This window comes from Seriola dumerili, unplaced genomic scaffold (assembly GCF_002260705.1).
Source record: "Seriola dumerili isolate Sdu_G_001 unplaced genomic scaffold, Sdu_1.0 BDQW01000011.1, whole genome shotgun sequence".
Lineage (NCBI taxonomy): Eukaryota > Metazoa > Chordata > Actinopteri > Carangiformes > Carangidae > Seriola > Seriola dumerili.
In genome coordinates this window covers 4,709,887-4,736,764 of record NW_019174266.1, presented here as the reverse complement: position 1 = coordinate 4,736,764, position 26,878 = coordinate 4,709,887, and the positions used below count along the sequence as shown (strand labels likewise).

General features: G+C 39.6%; 2 protein-coding genes across 4 annotated transcripts in view; one reads left to right on the top strand and one right to left on the bottom strand.

Moving 5' to 3' along the window:
* The window catches only part of coro2b (coronin 2B), a 44,938-nt gene extending 32,859 nt beyond the window's left edge, over positions 1-12,079 (top strand). For all 3 annotated transcript variants that reach the window (XM_022749279.1, XM_022749296.1, XM_022749288.1), the window contains exons 3-12: positions 2,567-2,683; positions 3,593-3,742; positions 4,295-4,459; positions 5,842-5,958; positions 6,082-6,186; positions 6,883-6,979; positions 7,090-7,202; positions 7,519-7,609; positions 9,013-9,152; positions 9,866-12,079. In XM_022749279.1, coding sequence (XP_022605000.1) covers positions 2,567-2,683; positions 3,593-3,742; positions 4,295-4,459; positions 5,842-5,958; positions 6,082-6,186; positions 6,883-6,979; positions 7,090-7,202; positions 7,519-7,609; positions 9,013-9,152; positions 9,866-10,000 — 1,230 coding nt within the window. In that variant the 3' untranslated portion in view covers positions 10,001-12,079. The remainder of the gene's footprint in view (positions 1-2,566; positions 2,684-3,592; positions 3,743-4,294; positions 4,460-5,841; positions 5,959-6,081; positions 6,187-6,882; positions 6,980-7,089; positions 7,203-7,518; positions 7,610-9,012; positions 9,153-9,865) is intronic.
* anp32a (acidic nuclear phosphoprotein 32 family member A) lies at positions 11,002-19,947 on the bottom strand. Its single transcript, XM_022749309.1, has 7 exons — positions 19,583-19,947; positions 15,447-15,596; positions 15,242-15,364; positions 14,949-15,147; positions 14,703-14,818; positions 14,547-14,601; positions 11,002-13,547 (listed from the first exon to the last, which is right to left on the bottom strand). Exons 1-7 carry the CDS (start codon positions 19,634-19,636, stop codon positions 13,480-13,482), a joined length of 765 nt encoding a protein of 254 aa, XP_022605030.1. The 5' UTR covers positions 19,637-19,947; the 3' UTR covers positions 11,002-13,479.
* Positions 19,948-26,878: the final 6,931 nt, after the last annotated feature.

The window sequence follows — 26,878 nt, the reverse complement described above, 5'->3', positions numbered from 1 at the left end:
CCCCGTGGTTCCCATCAGACATCATTTCTTTGCAGGTAATTAGTTCCACCTAAATAAAGAGTCCCTCAGATCCGGTGTTATTAATGTTTTTAGGTCGTGTTAAAACCTCCCAGTCATTGTAACAATTATAGAAGAAGCTCGTCATCACAACTTGTGTTAGCATGACTTGTCTTCTTCTTTTTTTTTTTTTTTACATTTTGCAGTGAGGAGGGAGTTTTTCATACTTTCCTGAAAGTTTACATCCACACACGTGTGAGCAAATCTGAGTTTCCATGTGACTATATAGCGAGATAGTCCAAAGTTACATGGAAGGTATAACAGAGTGACGTCAAAGAGCCTTCAGCGAAAACTTTCACCCACTTCCCCTTCAAGAAACTCCTTCATATCTCATGTTGTTACCCTGCTGGTCTCCATCACTGCTGAAATCTTATAATGTGTCTTCAGTTTGTTCCGTTAATGGATCATTCTGTGTCGCTCCGTCCCACCGTGTCCTTGTTTTGTTTTCTCTCATATTGATATTGAATTGATGTCTCACTTCACCGTTGTCAAGTTTTGGCAGACGTTGGCTTCTATTGGTTTTGGCATCTGTTCCTTATCTTATTAGCAAAGCATTCAGTATGTTCGGCAGTGTGTTAGCTTTCGCCTTCTTGCTTAGCCACAATTGTAGCATTATAAAGATATTAAGTATCTATTATGTTGCTGAGGTTATATTAATCTGAATTGTGGCTCAGAATTTGAGACCAACTTTATGTCGTCTTAGTGCTAGTTATCTAACGTGTCAATAGTGCCAAGCTAAGATTGATCAATATGGATAAATGCTGGCTAATAAGTTGATGCTGCTATGAAATGTCACATACTGACAGGCAGTTTGAAAAGTCATGAATTTTCTCTGCTTGAGGGCGAAGGTGCAGAGATTCTGCTGATACAGGACTTTACTGAAAATAGTAAACAATTTATAATTGAAAGGAAGTTTTGTTCAGGCTTGATAATGCATCTGAAGTGAATCTTCATGGGTCAGTGAGGACACGTGCACACACACACGCACGCACACACACACACACACACGCAGGATTTCACTGATGCATGGGCGAACACTCCTCAACAAATCTCTGGGGAAATAAAAAAAAAAAAAAAAGAGGTCAGTGGATTGAAGTGACATCAAACATTCATGACATCATGACAGACAGTAAAAGGTTTCTGTCCTCTGTTGTTATGAGCCAGCGCCCCTCTGTGGACTCTGTGGGTTATTGCACCAACAGCATCGCGCCTCAGACGTCCCTGTGCAATAACCAGCTCTGTTTCGTTCTTGTTCAGTCGTCTCTCTGATGTGATTTCACTTGGATTGTGTTATATTAGTTTTTCATGTTCACATCACTAACATCTAAGAATAGTTTTGTTTCACCATCAGCGGTGAAACAAAACTATTCAGATAATTCATTACTTGTATCCAATAATATCTATCTTATTAGGTTTTGGTTCTTTTCTACTATTGTTTTATGTAATTTACAGTCTTTTGTGACACATGCTGTTTTAACACAGATGCATTTGATAAATTCCTATCATTTTTTGACGCACACATCTATTCTATTTTACTCAATTCAAGTCCCAGCAGCATTAATTGATAATGTCTGATTGATGGTGCAGCACACAGAACAACAGATCGATAGAACAGAGGGAAACACATTTCTCTTCTTTTGAAAAAACTTTTCACACAGTTCTCTCTGCCGACTCAGCACAACAGCTAACGTCACGTCCAAAGTGCACCAAGACAACCGAAACACTTCATCCATATTTCAAGATCATCACTGACAACATTTTTCTTTCAACAAGAAAACTTTCCGTCAGTCAGAACACACTGACCTAAAAAACATGAACAACTGGTAGCATTACAATATTTACTTCTCATGTCTTTGAAGGACCTTCTGTTTAATTCTATTTATTTATTTGACATGATCCATGGGTTGAGCCCGTTGACAGTAAATGTCAGACAGTAATTCTGAGTGTACAAAATGAAATGAAAGTATTTCCAATAATGCAGCACAAAACTGTACTTATCTATACGTGCTTGCGAACTGTGTGTTCTGCATTTGGCCACAAGTTCTCATCAGCATCACACTTCATGTTCACCTCTTCAATCTTTCTTCTGCCTGACACATCCCTGGCAATCTTCTGCAGATATGCAGCATCCATTGTGTGTAAGAAGCAGATCTGAGCATGTGGCTGGTGGTCGTTAAGTTTCCACCTCCATGAGGAAAAGAATTCCTCTGTGGGGATGAGGAGTGGAGAGTCGGGTGGAAGGGAAAGTGGCACCACTCTGGGATGGGCTGTAAACCCATCCAGTAACGAAAATGATTCAGCCTTGAAAGCATTTAGTGTCAAAGCAATGAGAAGTGATGCGCAGTTTAGTCTGTGCTGACTTCTGCTGTGCTGAAGCGTGAAGCGTTTTCAAAAAGTGAACTCGGTATATAGACGTGAGATATTTTTGTTTCTTTCATCTATGTGTGTGGTATCCCAAAACAGAAAAAGTAAGTGTAAAATATTGTATTATATTGTCTCTCTGCTTCAGGCTGGCCGTCTGGACTCTCATTACCCGAAAGTGTGTGGCCACCAAGGCAATGTGCTGGATATCAAGTGGAATCCCTTCTTTGAAAACATCGTTGCCTCCTGCTCTGAGGACACCTCGGCAAGTGACCTACATTCTTCTTCTTCTTCTTCTTCTTCCTAGGCTGTTTTTTTTATCCCGACAGGTTGCAGAGGGTAAGGTATGGCGTGATGACTCGTGAAGATGTGAAACACGTACTGTATCTGTGAAATCATGTGTTTGTTAGATGCTGGGGTTGACAGTCACTGGCCCAGAAGGCAAAGAGGTCATCGGCTCATTATGGCCAGAGGGTCGCTGATCCACAGAGTTTGCACCGGACACGAGCTTGTGATTGGATGTTGGCTGGCAGCCGCTCTGGTCGATGTTGTTGTTGTTGTTGTTGTTGTTGTTGTTGTTGTGCGCCAGTGGCCTGAAAATGGCAAATGACAGATGTGAAATGCCTTTGAGCAACACATGAATCTGCTGTCTGCTGTTGAGTAACTGACTATATAACGTGAGATTAGACACAACATCAAATCTCAATCACTAACACACTTAATCTCACATGTATCATGAGCAATACTAAGACCCCTGCAGGCCTTTTTTCTCTCTCTCCAGTGCATACACCTGTTACATTACTGTACTGAGCCACTGTAGCACTGTGTCCTGTATAGTACTTTCACTTGTTGAAGGATAATCTCCTCTGGTCCAACACAGAGCCTCTGGCCATAGCTGTAATCCACTCTAATCCTAATGCAATGGGCTACATTGATAGCATGTGGTATTTTTGATCAGAAGGATCTCTAGCTGCTACTAATTGTGTTTTGCAGTTCATAGCAATGACTTATAAAAAAACACATGGTGGCCCCTGACAGAATAATATAATTCACCTATTAACCTGTGCTATAAAAATGAAAGAATGCCTTTAAAAATCTGTGTTCTGTGTGCCTGCTGCACGATGGTGGGCTGCGTACTCATTTTATATGTGGCGGGTGTTTGTGAACGTGGCAGGTGCGAGTATGGGAGATCCCAGACGGTGGTCTGAGGCGCAACATGACGGAGGCGGTGCTGGAGCTGTACGGTCACAGCAGACGGGTGGGTCTCATCGAGTGGCATCCCACCAGCAGCGGCATCCTCTTCAGCGCCGGCTATGACTACAAGGTACCACATCAGTAACACAACGAGCTTGACTTGACACAGTACATAGACTGGCAATCTGAGGTTTCACTTTTATTAAACGCAGGTTGAAGGAAATGTTCCCAGAGAGTCTTATTTAGCTCTTTTCAGGAGATACTTTGGAGTGTTGAAAGTATTTTTTGTGATATGCAATTGTGTTGGATTAAATAAGTTGATCTACAGATAAATCCAAGATAACAATTTGGTTAGATGATGAATTGTTTACATCATTTAACAAGCAAATATTTATAGATTAATACATTTACCAAACCACTAATAGACAAAGTAATTGATCATGAAAATAATTATTTGTTTCAGCCCCTCAACAGGCCTGATTTCCACTGCTCGGCTCTTTTGCAACCATGAGACATGTTTCTTATTTCACCTTGGATATCATCAGAGATTGATGTGTCCGCGGTGGCACACAAAGGCCAAAGTCAAATTTCATTCACAGCCTCACAGCATGATCACACCATTGATCCAAGCACCGCAGCCATCTAACAGCTCCACCCAAACAATCTTTCCCGACTGTGTCAGATCCTGATCTGGAACCTGGAGATCGGAGAACCGGTGAAGATGATCGACTGTCACACTGACGTCATCCTCAGCATGTCCTTCAACACAGACGGCAGCCTGTTGGCCACCAGCTGCAAAGACAAGAAGCTGCGAGTCATTGAGCCACGCTCCGGGAGAGTCCTTCAGGTTAGAGGGAGTGTGCATGGGCATTGTGTGAACAACTGTAAGACTTTAAAATATCTTTTTCACTGAATGACACGACTCAGTTTCTACTGAACCTTTTCATTCACCACAGGGATTTAAAACGATGTTTTTCATTGATAAGGAAGGGGAATTTCAATTAAAGAAAATCTTAATCTCCCCCCCTAATGCTACAGCTCGTGATATTTTCTGACAATAGTTTGCAAATAGTTCCCCAGTGCACAAAGCAGCGTCCATAAACGTTTGGTGAGGAAGAACTGTGCGGCCCTGACCTCCAACACCTTTGGGATGAACTGAATCTTCAGTGTTCGACCTTTCTAATGCTCTTGTGACCGAATGGGAACAAATTTCTGCATCCCCAGAAGAGTGGAGGCTGTTATAGCAGCAGGTTCATGCCCATTGTTTGGAAAATGAGATATTGAGCGGTCACATATGGTGTAATGAGATACAGAGATTTAAGCTCCATTAAATTTTCCCACTAATTCAGTTTCTAGTGCCGATATTTAGGAGTTTACTCGTTAACTTTTAAAGGAGCTATTTAAGTTTGGCTATTGCTACATTGCTAATATTAGCATTAACAGCTGTTTACTACCAGTTCTAGAAAAAACGCTGTGAGTTCAGCATCAAACTTCCTTCCTTTACGCACCAACACGTGTCTCCAGAAGTGGAAACCAACAGCAATGTTAATTCTTATCTCTATCACGTCTTTTCTGCCACTGAAGCACGCTAACCAGTTAGCCCCCGCCCACCACGTCTCTATCCGATAGCCTCAAATCTAACCTGAACACATACCGCTGCTCAGAGGAACATATTACGACTTATTACGTACTATAAAGACAATGATGGCTGAAGCTTTTGTCAAGCCACAATCACCACCATCCGCTTCCGACAAGAAACCACGTTCAGCGGCAGAGAAAACAAATAGGCCCTTTAAGATAATCACTTCTGCTAAAGAAAAAAAATCCTGCCCCGCACCACTCAACCTCTAAATGTTTGACCTTGGTGATCTTGCTGCCTGATCACCCTGAAATGGTTTTTGATTAGACCCATGTGCTGCTCCCCTGCTGCACTAAGTGGAGGTGATCAAGACGAGGCAGCAGGTACAGGAAAAGAGAATGGGACAAATCATGAAAATGTTCTGTTCCTGAAATACAGATTTATGTTCAAAGTTTCCAACAGAGTCGTGTTGTTGACTGTGCAGGAAGTATATGATTATTATTTATGCTTGTATACAACACTAAGACTTGGACCAACTATAAAACTATAAGCAATCATATCGTACTTGATGCCACTGATCTTTGAGGGATCCGTGCTCTGTGTATGTAGCGTCAAAGCTTCTTTCTATCTTTTGTGTGTTGCCCTATCAGCAAGCCAGTTGTAAGAACCACCGTGTAAACCGAGTGGTGTTCCTGGGCAACATGAAGCGGCTGCTCACCACGGGGGTTTCTCGCTGGAACACCCGGCAGATCGCTCTCTGGGATCAGGTCAGGCAACACCTCCATATGGCTTGCGCCTTTAATGCCAGAGTGGGCGGAGCTAGTGTGTGTGTTTAATTCCCCGTGTGTGTGTGTGTGTGTGTGTGTGTGTGTGTGTGTTGCTCTTCCCAGGAGGATTTGGCCATGCCAATTGTAGAGGAGGACATAGACGGCCTCTCAGGACTGTTGTTTCCCTTCTACGATGCTGACACACACATGTTGTACCTGGCAGGCAAGGTTAGAACCGACTCTTAATGTTCCTCCGATTTACTGCACTGCATGTGAAAAGTAATATTTCTCACATCATAGTTTTACATACTATAAAGTTGGAAAATGAAAAGGCAGAAATCGTGGGTCTTCACTTAGTCTTTTGACCTTCATCTACTATTAGTGTGGCAACTCTGTACACATCATGGGATGTTTTTGAGTTAAAGAGCATGAAGCATACATAATTAATGGTAATAAATAATCAGATCAACTAAACTAAAACTGCAAAAAAAAGGAGGAGATGATAAAGATGTATCTTATCATTTCTACGTATTATTTTGTTGTATTTTACACAGAGCCATTTTTCGCCTGGCCACAGCTCGGTCAGACGACTAATCTGTTTTTTGTGTTTTATTTCCAATGACAGACACCTGATCAAGTACAGGGACATTTATCCATAATAATGTTCTCTGTAAGTGAGAACAATTTGCAGGATGTCATTCAATTTATGGATTGGTGGTTTCACATCAGGTATTGTGTCTGCTTTAAGATGTAAAGTCACACCTTCCCCTTATATTACTACATTGGGAGGTCTAAATTAAAAACTACTGGGACAAGCTTTGTAAGGTTTACATGCCTTTTGAATTGTTGTCTGTAATATAAGAAAAACACCTTTCAAGAGCTACTACTTTGGGTTGTAATTGCCACATTCTGGTGTCTTGGCAGGGGGACGGCAACATCCGTTACTTTGAGATTACCACGGAAAAGCCGTACCTCCAATACCTAATGGAGTTTCGGTCCCCGGCCCCACAGAAAGGCCTAGGTAAGTCACCTGTTGATCAGCGGTATATATGATCTCACCCAATGAGAGCAGAGAGATCCTAACTGTGGACTTCACGTTGTGTCTTCACGCGTTTCTGTTCTCATCCGCAGGTGTGATGCCAAAGCACGGGCTGGACGTGTCAGCCTGTGAGGTGTACCGCTTCTACAAGCTAGTCACCCTGAAGGGTTTGATTGAGCCCATTTCAATGATCGTGCCGAGGAGGGTGAGTGGGAACTAAATCACTGAGTCAACTCTCGTTATTAATCGTTTCTGGTATACATTATATTTATCCGGCACATAATGAGTTAAAAAGTTGTTGTTGTTTTTTTTTTTTTTGTCTGAATTTAAAAGTAAAAGTAAAAGTTGATAATGTTGAGATCCTTTTTCAGTCATTGGTTTGACATTTTATGCTTTAAGGCAAATAAATCTCTTTAAGACACCATGATAGAACCTCTTTCCCCTTGTAGACGTTTACATAATCAGCTATGCCACATGTAATTGATAAAACAAGAACGTATGTGGTGTTTCCTGGTTCACAGTCGGACACATACCAGGAGGACATCTACCCCATGACGGCGGGAACAGAACCTGCGCTGTCCGCCACTGAATGGCTGAGCGGCATTGATAGAGGTAAACAGCACGTTAGACACACTGGATTGGCTAATGCTCCTTTGGTGGTTTATGATGATTAAAAAAAAACGTTCTACCACTTTTTGCCGAATATAAAACCGTGTTATGCAAAGATTTTAGTGGAATACCAGAATATAATGGCATTTGCTGATGGGAATAACTTGTGAGACTGATGCGACGTGCTGGAACTCATTTCTTTGGCATGACAGATATTGAAAAACAGAGCTACGGTAAAAGTAAAGCAGGGTAATGAAAGGTCACATCCAATCACTGTGTCTTTACTTTGTTTTGCTCTTCACTGCCAACTCTTCGCGCACTGTCACTGAACATATGGCTTTTGTATTGTCACCAACATGGTGCAAACTCCCACAGACATTTTCTTTTAATCAACATCACATGACATGAACTGGGCTCTGATGCGCATCTCATGGGGTCTTTAAATGACAACATCAGCCAATTGAACAGTGAGTGCAAGAGGTAGTCTGTTTTGTTTCACCTCATCACCTTCATTCTTCACGACCAGCCTGCTACCGTTTTCCAATAGAGAACAAACACAATGCAACGAGCCAACGTGAGCAACAAAGACAAAAAAGACGACACCGCATGAACACAACATAAAATGGGCAGCACATTCTCATTATAAAAAGTAGTAAGTAAAAGTATGAATATTTATTCTGTTATGCTTGTGGCTTGATAATTATTAGTCCTTGAGATTAAAGATTCAAATGAGGATGTCCATTGTTAATTTTTCACTCTTGCAATGGCTGAGAAGAATCCTTGAAACACCAGCAACAACAAAGCCTGCCAGTGCAAATGCAAATTTTCGTTTGGATCTACCTGGTGGTGGGAGAGACATGTCTCCCTATAAACACAGATGGGAAGATTCTGGCAGCGGTTTGTGAAACCACTCTCCAGTATTTCTGATTGCTTGTTTCCAAAAGGGAGAAACAAAAGAACAATCCCACAATAAACAGAGAAAAGTACCTGCTTCCTTTTGACGCCTCCAACTGTAATTTCCATTCATCCAATCCAATTACGATGTTTGTCAGATTCACAGTTGTCATACAGAGTGTTGGCTATGACTCCTAGGCAAATTAAAACTAGAGGATATTCTTTTTTTTTTTTATCCCTTTCTCTTAAAATAACCACCAAACTCAGAGATCAGTTAATGTTTACCAAACTTTATAAATCTGTGATAGCATTTAATGAGAAACTGCAGACTCCAGTATGCAGAGCAGTGTGTAGATGACAAAAAAAAGATTATAGGAGTTTGTTGGACACACCAAGTCCAACACGGAGGAATAATAGATTCCCTGTGGAGATCTGTGAAGGACTTAAGCCTCTTTGTGCATTGTGTTGGGTTTCATATGCTTAGGAGTGTTTCTGCTCCTTTGTGCAAACAGACCCGGTCTTGATGTCCCTGAAGGACGGTTACCACCGGCCAAACCAGTTAGTGTTCAAGGCCCCAGTGAAGGAAAAGAAGAGTGTGGTGGTGAATGGGATCGACCTGCTTGAGAACGTACCACCCAGGACAGAGAACGAGGTATGTGAAGAGCTAATGTGAATGAAACTGTGTTAGAACCAGGATTAGAAAATAGTTTCACAAGCTCTTAAGGAGTCGGAATATTAAAAATAATAATGTGGTAAATAAACACCAGTAGCAAATTGAACGATGAAGTTATGGCACCGATATACTAAATATCGTGCTGCCATTTCTTTGTGTGTTGTGGGAGTTGGGTTGCAAATTCAATAAATTAATAGCAAGATGAAGAGACAGAGAGCAAGACTGGCTGATTGGATTCATGGAGTCATTTGATCGTGTGGAGAGTTTGATAAATTATCAGACTGATTGAGCATAAGAAAGAAAAAAGTAGGTCTGGAAAAAGGCGTGTTAGCGGGCCTCGAATCAACATTGATTTGTCAGACTAACAGCATTACTTAGTTTAATCTCACCCCAAGATACATTCAGCAGCTGTTCTGTAGCTTTGGATAACAAATATACTGTTAATATATATAATGTTATGTAATATAACGGTGTGATATGATCCAATAAAGCTACTAAATGCACCTTGAGGGGAGATAGTTTTGTCGACTGCAAACTTTCCAGTGACTACAAAATGCCCCCCCCCCTTCACTCTACATTATGCAAATTTCCTCTTTATTCTCAGCTCCTTGCTTGTGTGAAAGTGTATTTGTCACATGCAGGATCTCCCATGTGTGAGTGTTTTGTTTTTGTTTTGTTTTTTTCATACGAAGCTACTGCGGATGTTCTTCCGGCAGCAGGATGAGCTCCGGCGGCTGAAGGAGGAGCTGACCACCAAGGATGTGCGAATACGCCAACTGGAGCTGGAGCTCAACAACCTGAAGAACGTTAGCCCCAACAACGTCTGACCTCTCAGCCTCCTGGACTGGCAAAGCTGCTTCCTTTGCCCCCTCCCACCCCCTCCACCCAGTTCTGACCTCCAACAAGCTCCTGAGCCCTCCCACTGCGCTTTTTTTTTATTTTTATTTTTTGTCTTTATATCATAACTTGATTTCTGCTGCCCCGCATAGTGCACACAATAGTAATGATAACTGTTGGATTATGTCTTAGCTGGTGCAGTTACTGGGGAATTGTAATAATGAAAAATGTGATAAGTAATAGAGGCAAGGCAGTGTTCATGGATCGCCACCTTAACATGAAATCAATAATAGGGGAAATTTGAGATCCAGTCAATTTTGGTATTATCTGTTTTTATAAATTAATCCTCTTGCTCTAGCATACTCTCAAGTGTTACGATCAATTATTGCATATTTTCGGCCAGACCACCGAGGTGTTTGTTATCACTATGCCTTTTTGTCGGGGCAAAACTGGAGGATACAAAGACTGTCACTGGCTCCTGTTTTCCTTCCCCAAAGACCTTACACCCTGCTGCAGACACGGCTTGCAGCGAGCTGCAACATCATCTCAGAATCGAATCGTCTGGCTGACGTGAAGTAGTTTTGCACCAGAAGAGCGTTCGGACACGTGGATCATGTTTTTCCATAGAGCTGCTTTTCCCGCCACATCTTTTCTCACCTACAAATGTTGGCTGTAAATTGACTTCACCACACTGTCACATAGCAAACCAAATCTCTTCCCAAGGGATGGATAGTTCATTCACTTACAAGTATTTTTTATTTTTTTTTTAAATAGTGGGAAAGCAGCTGGGGGACACATGGATCCAGAGGTGGTGGACTTGCGTAACTACTCCAATGTAGTCTCAAGGGAAGCTTCGCAGGCTGTTATTGGTTTTTTAGGGCTAATTTTGAGGGTGGGCGATAATGTATATTTGCTTCTATTTATTTGTCACGTTTTACCTTTTTAGCTAATAACATGTATATTTGTTAATCCCATTTTTTTTTTTTTTTTGGATGATGTGGCTGCGCAAAGTAATGATTGTGATGCTTGATAGATTTTGCTGAATGTTTCCGGTTGAAATGGTGCAAGATTTGTGTGAAGCTGTACCTTCGATGGTATTAGTTTGACTCCAACAACATAACTTGAGATAAGGTATGGAAATATACTCTTGCCTATTCCTAACATTACAGAAAACTGTAATAATAACCATCCCTTTTCATTTAATCCAAGTATATTACTATTACTGAGACGTGTTTACCGTAGATGTGTAATTTTGCTCGAGACTCAAGGTCATTTGCCTCTCCTTCTCCACTTGTACCATCAAACGGCTTTATTTTTCCCTCTAGTCTGAAATTGAAGAGAAGTGGGCACCGGATTAACATTTGATTGGCTCCATAATGACAGCCAGGTTCAAGCAGGTACCAAAAAGATTCTTCTGAACATACCGTGTGTCTTTTTAATCCGAGCCCAATCACATTCAGCCTGGTGTTTATTACTGATTCTGCTCTTCATGGACTGAGAAAAGGAAAAAGGTTGAATCCACTGCGTGCGTGACAAGACTGGAATTTGTTCCCCGAGTGAGTCAAAAGTAAGTTAAAGACTGAAGGTCACAAGTCTTCCCTGATCACATCACAGCAGGTGCATGAAGGGTCCAGAGCTTTATAGCTTCAGTTAAAACAATCAGAAGAAAAACTACCCTTTTTAATGTAGACTTGAACCACCGAGACATTAAAGGTAAATGCACGTCTCCACCAGGAAAAATAAAACGGCTACAATGAAAGTAGAGAAGGGGATAAAGGATCTACCGGTGACTGATGGGCCACAGGTGAAGTCGCAGCTGGAGTTGTGTCGTCTCATGTAGTCTCATGCACCGACGACTAAAATCAACCACTTGACTGATTATTTTTGGGAAGGTAGGGTAACAAGGTGGAGAAGGCTTTTGAAAAATGACTGAAACTCACTTTGTGTAATTATTGGATGGCATTTTGGATTTGACTGACTAGTGTTACCATGGCAATACCTCCAAATTTGTTTTGGCACTGAACCAGATGAACTTTTTTTGGGAAACAAGTAAACCCCAGCTTATGTTTGTTCTGTTTGGTCTTTGTGTACATATAATGTGGAGCGTACAGTGTCACATCTCAGTTTACACATGTATCTGGGATTGGTTTTATTTGTGGATAAAAAAAAAAACAAAAAAAAACAGACTGTCATCAATAAGTGATGACGTTAAACTGGAAATCTGTTGTTATACAAGGACCACAAACTTCAAAACATATATAAAAGGGATTTATTGAAGTGAATGGGAGGGAAAAAGAAACAGAATTCGGCTGATGACAGTGGATTTAACAGAGTGAAAAAATCACTGAGGTAGGCCAATTTGACCATCGCGTATACTAGTGAAAACAAAGTTCAAATAACTGACCTTTTTCCAGAGTTTACACTTTGAAACGATACATTTTCAATGCACATAAGTTGCAATTGTAACCTCCATTTATATCAATTACTTCTCTACACTACCACCACAAATTCAAACATTGCCAACTGTATGTCACAGAAAAGAAAACATGGAAAAAGCAATAATGAGCTCTGATGTTGAACATTTCTCTTTATGGAAAGATTATGCATACAAAGTTATCTTCAAATTCAAGAAATTTCACACTGCGTATTTTAGATAAAGCAGCATACATATTTAATATCTTATTACAGTTCATAGTTTCACCTCAGTTGTCTGTTCAATGTCTGCCGTCATCAAAGAGAATACAAAAAAATAGATTTGGTCATTATTTACAAGAACACGTAATTTCCGAACTATCAAAGCTGAGGGTTTAAGGAGGAGGAGCGGCTTTGACAAGGGCAGACATTTTTTTGCTATGATTTAAAAATATGCCCTGTGAGGGTCACACTGTGCATGTTCAGACAGAAGTTTCACACCAGGACAGCAGAGAGTATTGGCATACTGGTGACACTACAAACACATAACTTACATTAAAACAAAAACAAAAACAAAAACGTACAATGCAAAAAAATAAGTTTAAGACGAGGAGAGGACAGCCATACATGAAATCCAGTAGTTGACTTTAAAATGTATTAGACATGCACTCTTTTTTTTGTTTCATTTTGGGTTTTTTTTTTTTTTTAAGGGGGGAGGGGGGGTTTCTTAAAATACAGAAGTCATCAGAAACTGGTCTTACACAAACAGTGAGAAAACAAAAACTTCTTAAAAAGGTTTATCTTTGCTATTATTTGATAATACAAAACTGGTGTCCACAAAGCAGTCAAAAGTGGACAGTAAAGACTTGAACACGGGAGCATCAAAGGTACAGAAATTTAACTTATTTCTCCAGACAACCCCATCTACCTGACTGGCCAATAACAAAAACCACTCCTACTGCAATATGAAACTGGGGGAAGAAATACATGGGGTTGTTGGGAGGTGACTGGGAGATACAGGGTTAAAACAGTTCACAACTTAGCTTCATGAGGACTCTCAATCATCTTCATCCTCCTCTCCTTCTTCATCCAGTTCCCTTTTCCTCTTCTGACCTCGCTCCTCCTCTGGAAAATAAAGAGTCACATTTTCAGGAAACAAAACACCAGAATCAAGAAAACAAATGTTTCCCCATCAAACCTCTCTTTCAGGTTTTTGCATCATGACGACGGCAACGTTTCAAGACAAGTTTACATCGTTAATAAAGATTTTCTGAATCGGCCGAGTCACGGCTCTATATTATGCACTAATTCTAGGCAGGTTAAGATCATTGTAGTGCGTTCACACTGGAAAAATGACTAAATTAAAGTTCTTCCCCGTGTTTTAAGGACACTATTCCACCGCTGTGGAGCTTCCTGCAGCTGGATGGTGATCCATCATCCAGGACCAGCTCCAGGAAGATTTCAAGACAAAAAATAACTACTGTGAAGTTAAACTGGCATCGTCATTCTTTAGTCACAAAGGGATTGCCTTTGCAGGACGCACACATTTGAATCATTTCCTGTTACTATAAAAAAACACTTTAAGCTTTCCTGTTACATTTATAGATTAATTGAGCAACGTGGGTCCCTGTTTTCATGTGCACGCAGGAGGACTCAAATGCACATGTACAATTTCCATTCTATCATGTCCTATTCAGAGGAGAAAAATCTTTCCTGGTGAGAATTAAAAGTGACCTGATACAAAGTCCTGTCACTAGTTTCATGCAAAACTGCTGTTGCTGGTGGTAACATGCAAACAAGCCTAGCCATGCACCAACAACAGCAGTAAACTAGCTGCAAATTTAGATGTAAACAATGAACGACTTTGAATTTCTTTTGAAAAAATAGGCTTTGTAAAAAAGGGTTTTTACACGGAGGGAAATTCATTCAAAAGGCCTCAACAATAGACACAATGCATTCTGGGAACATTTAATGTAGGAAAAGCAAGAAAACTCCACAGTGCACCGTTAAGTGTGTTGATTTCTTTCATACTAACTGCAAAACAAACTATATAGTATAAAGTATATGCTGCATACTCTTGTCATGTAGTGTGCAATTGGGAAAGTCAGGCACTATTTAACTCACCCTCGTCATCGTCATCGTCAACCTCTCTGTCATTCAAATCTTCCTCCTCTTCCTCCTTTTTAAAAAAAAAGGCAAGGCAAAGGGAGTGTGGTTATTTCAGACTCAACATTTTAAACAATTACAAAACGCAAATCTCATCAATCTTTCTCGTCCCACCTCTCCACTGAGGTCGTCCTCTTCCTCTTCCTCGTTCTCCTCTTCATCTTCCTCTCCTTCCTCCTCCTCCTCGTCTCCTGGTGCTGCATCTTCATCGTACTCCTCCTCGTCTACATCTGGGTGAAGCCGGTCGGCGGTTAATTGTTGTTCAAATGTTCAAATCGCCTAAAATTAGCAGCTTGAAGAGATGCTAGAAAGAATGCAGCTGCGCTCATGAGAGGGTGTGTGAAGGACTTACGAACTTACCATCTTCGTCTTCCTCGTCATCATCCAAGCCCTCTGCGTAAACCTCAGCGTCAGAATCTGGCGCCTCTTTGTCGTCTTTGTCGTACCCGTCCAGGTACGTGAGCTGGGGTAGTAGCTTGAATACGTTGTCTCTGTATTCGTTCAGGTTTGTCACTTCACAGTTAAACAGATCTAGGCTTTTCAGGGTCCCCAATTCTTTCTGTCAAAAGAACAATTACGTTCGATAAATAACAGCCAGCTGCTTCACAGATTTAGCTTTTTTGCCCTTGGAAGTATTTTAAGGTCTCGCTTACCAATGGTTCTATTGTGCTGAGGTCTTTAATCTTGTTGCCACTGAGGTTGAGATGTGTGAGGTTGGGGCACTTCTCCGCCAGAACTTCCAACCCTCCTGAGATCCTGTTATCGCTGAGTTCAAGCTGTTGATCGATTCAACAATCAAAATATGCAACACCTTAAAGCCTGACGTCATAGACTTGCTCTGCGTAGAAAATCACCCACCTTTTTGAGTTTGTTTAGCTTTGGCAAGTGGGCGACTGTCGTCAGTCCAACATTGATTGTGCTTAGAAATTCCAGCTCCTCAAATTCATCTGTTAGACCCTCGATCTTGCCTTCATTCGAGCGACAGTTGTCTAGCACAAGTTCTTTGACCTGCAGAACAAACAAACACATCTAGTCAACATATGTCAAATTTGAAAATTCAAATGAAAAATTGTTAAACATATGAAAAGGGTCTTTAAAAAAGTGAAATATCTTTTGATAAAAGCCTTGTTTTAGTTGTTTTATTTGGGAGGAAAGCAACTGGAGTTTCGATGATTTCTAGCTCTTAGTCCTACTGAGGCTGAATGTGACTTTAAATCATTAAATGTCGATCTACGCTAATTCAACCTGAAAACTTTACCTACAGTCAAACTGGCTTATGGTCAGTGCATAATATGTTTATTCAAGTATGTGTGTGTTACTTGAATATAACCATTATTATCAACTTCTCCTCCACTCAGAGGGAGAGATTTCACTTTTTACTCCACTACATTTACTTTAGTTGCTACTTTGCAGTTCACGTAACGTAGTTCACATCCACTTTGAAAAAATAACATTGCTCAAAGAGTCAAATAACGCACATTAGGGCCGAAACTAAAGATCATTTCAATTTTTTTTATTAATTGATAAATCGTTTTGTCTGTAAAATGCCAGAATATAAAGAAAAATGATTTCCCACAGACCAAGGCGACATCTTCTAGCGTTTAGTTCTGTCTGACGAAGCATCTCAATCCAAGGGTGTTCAGTTTACTGTTGTATATGAGTAACAGTAAAGCATCAAATCCTCACATTTGAGAAGCTTAAAACAGGAAATTGTTTGAATTTTTTGCTTAAAAAAAATTACTACAACGATTGATTGATAGTTGCTGATTCTTTTTATGTTGATTGACTAATCAATTAATCATCACGGCTCAAATGTATATATCATAATATATTATTCTGTTGCATGAGTTCTTTTATTTTTGATACGTTCAGTAGATTTTGCTGATATTACTTCTGTATTTTTACTTAAGCAAAATTTTGAAAGCAGGCCTTTGTAATTGTAAGGGAGTATTTTTATCGTGTGGTATTGCTATTTTCACTTAAGTAAAAAGGATCTATACTTCTCCCACCACTGTTATGGTTTTGTAAAACTGATTACACACCACTTTAAATAAAAACAATGGAGCACAAGTGCAAGGTACTGCTGAAGAGATGATAAAATGTTCAAAAATAGACAAACAAAGCAGGTGTCACTTTATACAGCCGTGTGCAAAGGTATACAGAAATTATGTGTTTAGTTGATTTATGAAGTGAAAACAAGTAAATACAACCCCTACATAAAAATGAGCCTTTCTCTAAAGGTTAATGCACTGTTACTTTTTATTTCACAATCTTAATTTCTTATTTATTTTTTTTAAATATGCCATGTGCAAAAGTTTGGGAATCTTACTAAATCAGACCTTCATGAACTTCTCTTTGGCAGATATCAGAGTCTTTCCATTGTTGAATGAGGAGTTGTCACCCACTCTTCCTGCAGATCACTTCCAGTTCTGGGATATTTTTAGGCTGCCCCGCATGTTTCAGATCCACCTACAGATTTTCAGTGATGTTCAGGTCAGTGGACCGCGAGGGCTGCTCCAAAGCTTGTGTCAGCTTGTGTTTCTTTAAAGTAGTTTGTGTTGGATTCTGAGGTCTGCTTTGGATCATTGTCCTGTTGTAGAAGTCAGCCTCTTCTCAGTTTCACTTTCTTGACTTACTGCTGGACTTGTGCATCCAAAATTTAACCAAAAAAAAACATTATTTCTTCTATGTGTGCAGTGTTTCCAGTGCCACTGGCCGCAGCCACATAACCCCAAACTGTAGCATTTACACCCCCATGATTAACTTGTTACTGACCGCTGAGGATGCCCAAACCTTTGCCCAAACCCTTGAATAGACACCCTGTGTCAAAATCTAGTTCTAAGATCTTAAATGCTTTAATTCATATTCTGGTTATTTGTTGTTGTATCTAATTGCTTTTCTGTGTCAAGTAATTATCACACAGAAAACCACAGGCATTTTATTATTTCATCATAGGAGAACTGCAAGGCTGCAACCAATAGTTATTATTATCAACAACACATGACTAATAGATTAATAGTTCAGGGTTTTTTGTTTTCTTTTTGGGTCAAAAGCCCTAAAAATTAAGTTTAATACAATTGAAAACCAGGGAAGTAGCACATATTCACATTTGAGAGTCTGGTACTAGTGAATTTTTGGCATTTTTGTTTAAAAAACACTGAAATGATTAATCATATCAAAACTGTTGCCATTTATTTTCTGTCATTAAACTAATCATTTCACCTCTCCAGCACTGATTGGTTTCTGGGTGCCTGAACCAATGTAATTAATAGTGCTTAATAGGGGCCCCCCTCATTCAGCCATGTTTTTGCACATGGCACAAATATTGTTGATTTCTTTTTTTTTTTTTACTATGTATTAAGTTGCATAACAGTGCATTTGAAGAAAGGCTCATTATTATGTTTAATTGCTGCAGGAGTTCACCTCATAAATCAACCAATTATAAAAATTTGTCCAGGGGTTCCCAAACTTTTGCATGCAGCTGTACATTGGCCTACCACAGTGTATGATGGTTAACTTGGCGCATTGATATTCAAATAGTCTGATATGCGGTCACAGGTGTGCAGTTATCTGATATTTTACCGCGACCTTGAACGTGACTCAGCCAATCAGCACTGAGGAGCGAGACTATTAAAAAAAAAAAAAAAAAACATACTGTACATCAATAATCTGTACACTGCGCACATTTCAACGCACTAAGTATCGCGATGCACTGGTTCTCCTCCCATTACGTAAATATCACACTTAGCTACTTTTCTTTCCAGCAGAAATAGACACAGTACGGCAGGATGTAAGGGTTTATTTTCACTGGTTACCGAGCTAAAGTGTAATAAGAGATGTGTGTGAGCGGCGCAGATGCACATTACTCAAAACAAGTCGGAGCCAAACAGACCTACGAGTCGTGCACAGGGTCATTTGTGAGTAGGAGGGGCAGCTAAAGCCGATTAGATAGCTGCCAGGCAAACGTTTCATTGTTGCTTGTGCTAAACAGTTGCCGATTGGATTGATGGCGTGTATAGGCTTCTGTTAATAACAAGGTATGATGAATCGTTCGTCGTGTGTGTCGAATGAACGGGATATTCGGTGTACTTCGGTTTGCCTTTGTTTCTCGGTAAGATGGCGGCTTGTCCTAGTTCTGGAAAACTGGAGCAACAACGCGGCTCGACCATTTGTTTTCATTAAGGCAGGACCTCTCGAGTCGAAGGCGACAGAGAGTCCAGATGAACCGACCGAATGAACACCGGGCAGTTAGTAAACGACGACGGCGTGTTTGTGTTGCACCCCCTCCCCTCCTTGTGTTGTCGCCCAGCCCGGTGGCTGGTAACGGTCCGTGCTAACACCGCTTTCTTTCGGCCATCTGTGCGCACCGTGGTCTCCGGTTGTCGGCTGCTCGGGCTGCAGGCTCACCAGTGTAAGCTGTTGTAATGCACTTCCTGCAGAAATACACGAGTTCAACCGGACGGTCGGAGTAACTGTGGGTCTGGGACGCGGTTATCAGGCGATAAATGGAGGCTATGATCTTTATGCATCATTGATAATTTCATGACTTTGAGTATCCGCATCCTTAACGCGCCAAGTGCACGGCTTAAAATGTTTCGGCGAATGCATTTCCCAGTCAAAGCATGCAGATAGCACATCAACATCGGCGAGGAAATAACAATATCACGGGTTTTTAAACGAAAAGGGGCGCGTTCGTAGATCAAAAGTTACAAATATGGCTTCTCATACTGCTTGCCTTGTTTATACCGCTGGCATAAAAAGCTGTGCTGCATCTCAAACTGCAAAACGTGAGCTTAGAGCCGCACAAAAGTTCAAGCAGCGTACCTGCAGCACCTGGCGACTGTAAACACGATCGCAAAGCAACAATGTGACCCGACGTCTCCATCATCTTTTAACTTGGAAGAAACTTTGTATCCCCACACCAAGACATCACACGAAAGATTCTCCATTAGCTGAGTGTGAAACATTACCAGCGAGATGTGAGGCCAACTTACATCTGACGGAGTGCGGTTCCGCAACTCTAGATGAATTCTTTTCTTCATGTCCATCCTTGATCAGCGCACCCGTGATATGATACACACTTTTAATAATTACTGCAAATGCAACTACCACCTCCAGAACAGACTGCTGTTGTTCATTCAAACTTGATCCGCTCGGTGGGCGGGAGCACGGCTCGGGATTGTCGTCACCGCCGACCAATCGCAGCAGCCAAATAAAGAGGGAACGGATTTACAGACACACAGGCCAATGAAGCCGCCCTTGTAAAACTGGGTGGGGTTTTGTTGTTGAAGTTTGGTTGTTTGATAACTTAAGTTTACATGGATAATCTTATACTTTCAATACTATCCAATGCTGTGCACTGAATACATGCCATAGGAAATGGATGCCACATGTTTGTCTGTGCGTCATTGTCACTATTAAACCTCCACTTTACTTGAAACCTTGTTCAGCTGGTGGGTTTGTTTGACTTTATTCTGTCATAAAACAACATGCACATAATACATATGTCCCAATATTCACATAACAAGAAGATGAAAGAGAAGAATCATAAATTCATGAATTCAATCCCACATGAGGCATGGACATGTGAAGGAAATGAAATGGTTTATAACAGAAACAATGTGTTGTGACAGGAAAAAAAAAGACAAAAAACAATACGCCAAATACAGATTTACTCTTCTTACAGATTTAATCTTTTTTATTTGTTTGTTTCTGGTAACAGGCTGATAACTGCCATAGAGTTTAATACTGTAGAATGGCACCAAAATCAATTACAGTTATACAGTTATTATAGACAGTATAATAATTAGGGCAGATAACAATAAAACTTGTTTTGTGTGTAAAAGTCTAATTTTTTTCTTAAATCATTTATGATAGACTATTAGGAATTTTATTACGGGTTATTCATTTGAATAATGAATGTAGAGCATCTCAAACTTTTATGTCGTTCATAATGAAACACTTCAGACTTGCACAAATAAGACTGTGATGTAGCGATCACTCATCTAGGCTGTCGGACCTCCACTCATTAGGTAAACTCTGCGACTGTTCCTCTCTCAGGCATTGGCAGGTAAAGAGAGCTCAATCTGAGGCTGCAAAAGGTAAATCCACAAGAGGGGAGCAAAGCCACTAGTCTGGAGCCAGTGGCCGCCAGCGGGGTGTGTAAATTGCCATTTTCAGTTGAACTCTTTAAAAAAACAAAACATAAATACAGGCTGATGTGGAGGGTCTGTAATCACATTCCAGACATGGTCCACTTGGAGATCAACAGTAACTGGTCTAATGAAGTGTTGTCTAAATAAATTAAAACATAATGAGAAAGAGAAGATGATGAAATATATTCGACTAAGTGGAACATTTTTCTGCCAAACAGAAATACATGCCAGTGTTTATCAAGAGGGAGCACTGTCTGTGTCACCGTCTCACTCCTTGTCCATGTGACTCTATTAGAGTGATAAATAATGTGCATATTCATGATAGGGAGGTGTGCTCAACTGCCAATAACTGTATTAATGCCATTTTTCACCAGTTTCACTTGTAAGAAGAAAAAAAAGTATAAAAAGTTCTTCACAATTTACCCGAAGTAACATCTTCAAAATGGTTGTTTGACTGACCAACTCTCCAAAGATACTCAGTTTACTATTTTATTAGACAAAGAAAAGCAGCATATCCTTTCATCTGAGAAGCTTTGACCAGCAAGTGTTTCTTGAAAAATGAGTTACCAGTTATCAAAATAGTTTGATTGATTTTCTTTCAGTCGATTAATTGATTAATCAACTAATCATTGCAGCTCTACTACACATTATCACTCTGCTCTGCTCCATTAGTGTCAAATAAACTGCATCATAAAAGCAGCACACATGCATCATGGATAATGAGGCACTGGCCATTTAACAGTTCAATGTATTATTAATTTAGTATTAATAATTGAAAGACAATTGAATGGAAATTATGCAAAATGGCTTCTCTAAGACAATCAAAATCTACTTAGACTGACTGAGAATTAATCTAAGTTTTAAAGACTAAATGCAGAGTAAGTTAGTGAATTCAAGTCATTAATGTTTAACTTATAAATTCCAGTTTTCTCCTTGTATTTAGCTTCAATTGTCCCACAGTGTCACACACTGAATTGTGCATAAATGTGTTTATACAGCTCTTCATTGAAGCTGTATGATCTTACCTTCCATTTAATGTCATGCACATCATTTTATTAATACATCCACAAAATCAGCCTGATTTATTTGACATCTGTGGAAATGTTGGAATCTTAACCGGAGTTTAAAATATTTCTCTGTGAGGCCGAAGAAAGTTTGGCTCTGAAGTATGAGTTTATACTGACTTACCCACCGGTTGATTTGTGGGGTTGAAGAGATTAAAGTAGGAACACTGCCACCAGAGGGCGACTCGGTCCTTCTCCATCACCAGATGTCACTCTGGGCCGCATTTGTCAAACTGCTAAAAGTACAATTTTGGGCTGAAGTGAAAGATAAAGTAACAATCCTTCACTTTTACTCATACTCACAAACTAATGAATAAAAGATTGATTAAACATTAAAAGCTCCAGATGTTTCTCAATAATAATAATAATCATAATCATAATAATTCTACATTGGCTGAAGTACAATAACTAAAAATAGGGTTAGTGACATTTTTCAGGGGGAAAACTAACAATAAGAACAAATCTGATTTTATTGACATTCACTTACATGTTTATTGTCAGCACTTGTCTCATCTACCAAGAGCAGAATTTTATTTCCATCTGTTTAATCCCTATTTACATATTTATACATTATAGATTGTGGTTAATTTCCCATGTTAATTATCATGGGGATTTAACAATTTCATACTTATACAATGAACTTTGTAAGAAATCACAACTACTTTCAGAATAACATACAACTAAATAAACTGTGATGGCTTCTTTTTTTTTTTTTTTTTAAAGAAAGTGCAATATGACAGAAGCATGACTGACTGAGTGTACATGTGACCATGTGAGCTGCTCTTAAGTGACTTTTACACTTTGCTGTGAGCAGGAGGAAGTCACCTGGTAAATGTGTCTTATTGGTCACAATCCTCAAAGACCTTTTTGACTCAGAGCTTTCTCAAGTGTAGATCTTCTCAGGTTTGATGAATAAAGGCCCTGGAAAAGAGAATTTATCGAGCCCTCATGATCCAAACCAATGGTGTTGTAAATATAAAATGAGTCATACAGTGCAGCTGCCTGATGTGTTTTTTGACTCATGTTTGTTTTTGAAACCAATGAGAGGTGGATCATTTTGGAAAAGTTGGACAATATTTTCAGAACAACCATGAAAACCAAAACCCTGGCAACTCAATAAAGTTGCAGGGAGGCTTTATGTTGATTTTCTTATCGCCACAATGGTTGTTGCTTCACTCTGACAGATCTACATCTCCAGACTGCACTCACAATGTGCCAGCGGGGAGACTTGTTTACCATGTGAAGTCCAAAGCTTTGCAAATCCAGCTGCTGAAAAACCTTCTTGGGAAACTTTTTAGTGCAGGTAAAGCTTTTAGCTCTGCATCAGCCGTATAAAATATACAGCAAAGTAACTTCAGCAGCCGATAACAATCTATATTAAAAGCATCTGAGTAATCCAGGAAGCATCTAGCAGGCTGCTGCAGATACAAGTCACCTCACTGGCGTTGTATGAAGTCCACTGAATTAAACCTTTTCATCAAAATCCAGCACGAGAAATATACAGTGGTTTTAATTTCCACATTTTTTCAATAAAATCCTATTTTAAAAATATAATTTGTCAATGTAAAAGTATAGTATACAACGTATATAACATTTAAGATGTTTTTTATTTTTCAAATCAACAAAAATTCAGAAAGAAAATATAACGACAACATCATGCCATCCAGCGTCTGACAGGAAATGACAGTCTACCCAACAGTGGTTGAAATAAAATTAAAAAATAAAAATAAAATGCTAAAGAACTCGATAAAGAAAAGTGAAGTGTCGAGATGAAGGAAAGTTTTCCACAACCACAACATTAATAATGGTTTATAACAGATCTGAACAGACATATTATTTCAAATGTAACAACTGCAGACACCTTGGGTCATACAGTGATATAAAGTAGATTCACGTGGACGTCTGAACCGCCGACAGGGGTGGACAGTAACAAAGTACATTTACTTGGGTTCTATACTTAAGTATATTTTTTGAATATCTGTACTTTTGACTCCGCTACATTTCTGAAGTGAAGTGAAGTTTCTTTGAAGCAGAGCTTTCATTTCTAAAAGTGTGATGGACCGTACACTGTGTTCATGACAGGAGAAAAACCAATCACAGTCAACTCCTGCGCTGTTAGTCATGTTGTGCCGCTTCATGTTTGAACAACTCTGTTTGAACTTGGCAGCGTCCTAATGATGGCTGCAAGATAAAGACGCTTCAAGTCCATGTTTGAAATTTCAAAATTAGATAAAGACTCCCTTTGTTTCCAATGTTTTCTGTGTTCAACTCAACCAAATATCATCACTACGTAGACCTATAAAAATGTGCCATTCAACTTTATGATATGATAATGAACCAGATAAACAGATGGTAGTTGGCATCGTTTTGTTGATTTAATTGTGTTTTTTTTTATGGGCATTTTTTATCAGCTTTGCAACATATTCAACAAGCTTTTTATTCTACAGGTTCTACAAAGTCAGCACTGTGGAACAATACAACAGTGTGTTGACGAAAAAAAATGTACTTTTGAATGGTTAGTACTTTCAAAAGCAAGTACTCCAGTACTTTAACTTTAAGTAAAATTCGACTGAAGAACTTTCACCTGTATTGGAGTAATATCTGACCTGGATGATCTACACTGTGTACTTTGTCCACCTCTGACCACCAACCTGTGTATGAAGAGAGAAATCATGTGTTGATGTCTGAGTTCAACAAGTTCATCAGCTGCTGTGGAACAATCACCGGCGCTGCCAACCAGGTGTGTTAGTCTACAGCTTAAAAGAAGAGATGACAAGACGTGTTTTCCCTCGGCGTGGGGTTTATAAGGACATAGCTTGCGTAACTTGTCTGTCAGACCACTTTTGAGATCAATTACTTGTTTTAACTTGGCACATCGCTGTGGAGTTTTCTGGCTGGAGTTTATACACTTCCCTGGAAGACAAACACAACCTTAAACTAAGTAATTTACCTTGAATACTGAAGCACTATAAATGCTTCTTCAACCTTATTACACCTGCACCCATAACAAAAATCCACTAATACCTGATTGCTTTGTTTGTAATATCAGTTGACGCGTCACTCCCTCTGGTGTCCCATCATGTCAGAAATTGCATCTGTGAAATCATTTTGCAAAAGGTTTCATAAGCCTGAAGCTCTTTCTTGCCACGGGAGAATAATTCTTGTTTAGATTGTTAGCAAAATATGTGGCCCATCCAAATAACCCCACATGTATTTAACTCACAATCTGTTGCTGCTGGAGAACACACACAAACACACACACACACACACACACCTACACACACATAGTAAAAGACACGTCTCCAGGTGCTGTGAGGATATGTGTCTATAATTCTGTTTGAGAAAAATTCTCTTTTTTTTTTTTATGCAGGCGTTCTCTGTCGAAGATTCAGAATCTTGACACTTTTTTCAGGAAATGGCAGCAAGAAAAATCCTGGATCTTTGAGGCAAATTTTACCCAAGGCATCAGCCAGATTCACTATGTTAGAAATACTTTTTTTTTTTTTAATTCCCAAGTTGTTTAAATCCTGCTACATGTGTGTCTTGTGTCGATGTTATAGGTAATATTTATATTTAAGTGTTAGTTTAAGAAACAGCGATGCAGACGGAGAAGCAAAGTAACAGATGTGATGTACACAGGGCATCTAGCCAGGCTTAAGATAAGATAAGATAAGATAAGATAAGATAAGATAAGATAAGATAAGATAAGATAAGATAAGATAAGATATTCCTTTATTAGTCCCACAATGGGAAAATTTCCCACGTCACAGCAGCAAAGTGGACAGTACAAAGAAAGAAAAACATACAGCAAATGACAAGAACCAAATACTTAAAAGAAGATAAATAATATAATATAATAAAATAAAATAAAGTAAAACATAATATGTACAATTAAATACTAAATATACAAGATAGAAAAAGTAGCAGCAGGTGACTTGTATTGCACATGGTGGCTTGTCAGTCTTTGGTGTGTGAGGTCACTGAGAGCAGTGTTTGTTGTAAAGTCTAACAGCAGCAGGAAGGAAAGACCTGCGGGAGATTAGGCTCAGATTAAAACAACTAAATAAACTACAAACTGCAATTTCTGAAGAAACTGCGGTGAGATTGCCGCTTCTGCACAAGCTGAAGCTAGACGGCATTGCTGCCTTGAATTTGCATGAAGAAGCAGTTGACGTAGTATGAAGGATGAAGAATGCAAACTGTAGTGGAGGCGGTTTGGAGGTCACATTGTGGAAGTGAGTTGAAGTATAAACAGAGAAGCTGAGCTGCTTTGCCTCGTGCATGGCCTGTAAACACTGTAAATCCCAAATCTCTCACTCAACTTAAAAGTTTACACCTGCTACACAGCACCCTTCACAATAGAACCAACCTCAACCCAGACCAGATGTGCAAACTGCTGGACCTCTGCAAAAGCAACAAGTCTAAATTTGTAAAAGCAATTGTGCATATCATATGTGACAGAAATGAATGATGGTCTAAAGATCACGTTCCTTCAGCTGAGATCTGCCGTTTCCTCCACAAAAACAGTGAAGCTACTGATGACCTGTGCTTGTGAAGGAGTTCATGTGCCACAAGAGGGCGATATTTGCTAAGAAGAGACGGCATCGATGGCGCACGTTGAGCAGCTTTTGGACATAATGGAGATAAAGTCTATTGTTAAATAGTTTAACATTGTGAATTAAAAAGGGAGAAGCTAGGATATAAGTTGCTGACAGAAATCCTCATTGCAAACACTAATGCACATGTGTAAAGATAATGTATTACAAACTCCAGTTCTGTTTTTAATTTCTCTGTGAAGACTAATTCAGCACCTTCGGTTATCTTTTGACACAAAACACCTTTTAAATATAGTTAATGATTCAAGTTTAAAGCTGTTTTCCCATCACGACATCATGACAGGGGGGAACAGCTGCTGCAGAAATAATCAAGCTCTTCTTTTTCTCCTCATGGCAGCACTTTATGCTGCTTGTATCCCCCAACTTAAGTGCTCTCACACTGCAGATTGTGCATTAAATCCTTCTTATAATGTTACTTAATTGACGGTTGTAATTAACTCCTCTCCAGCTGCTGC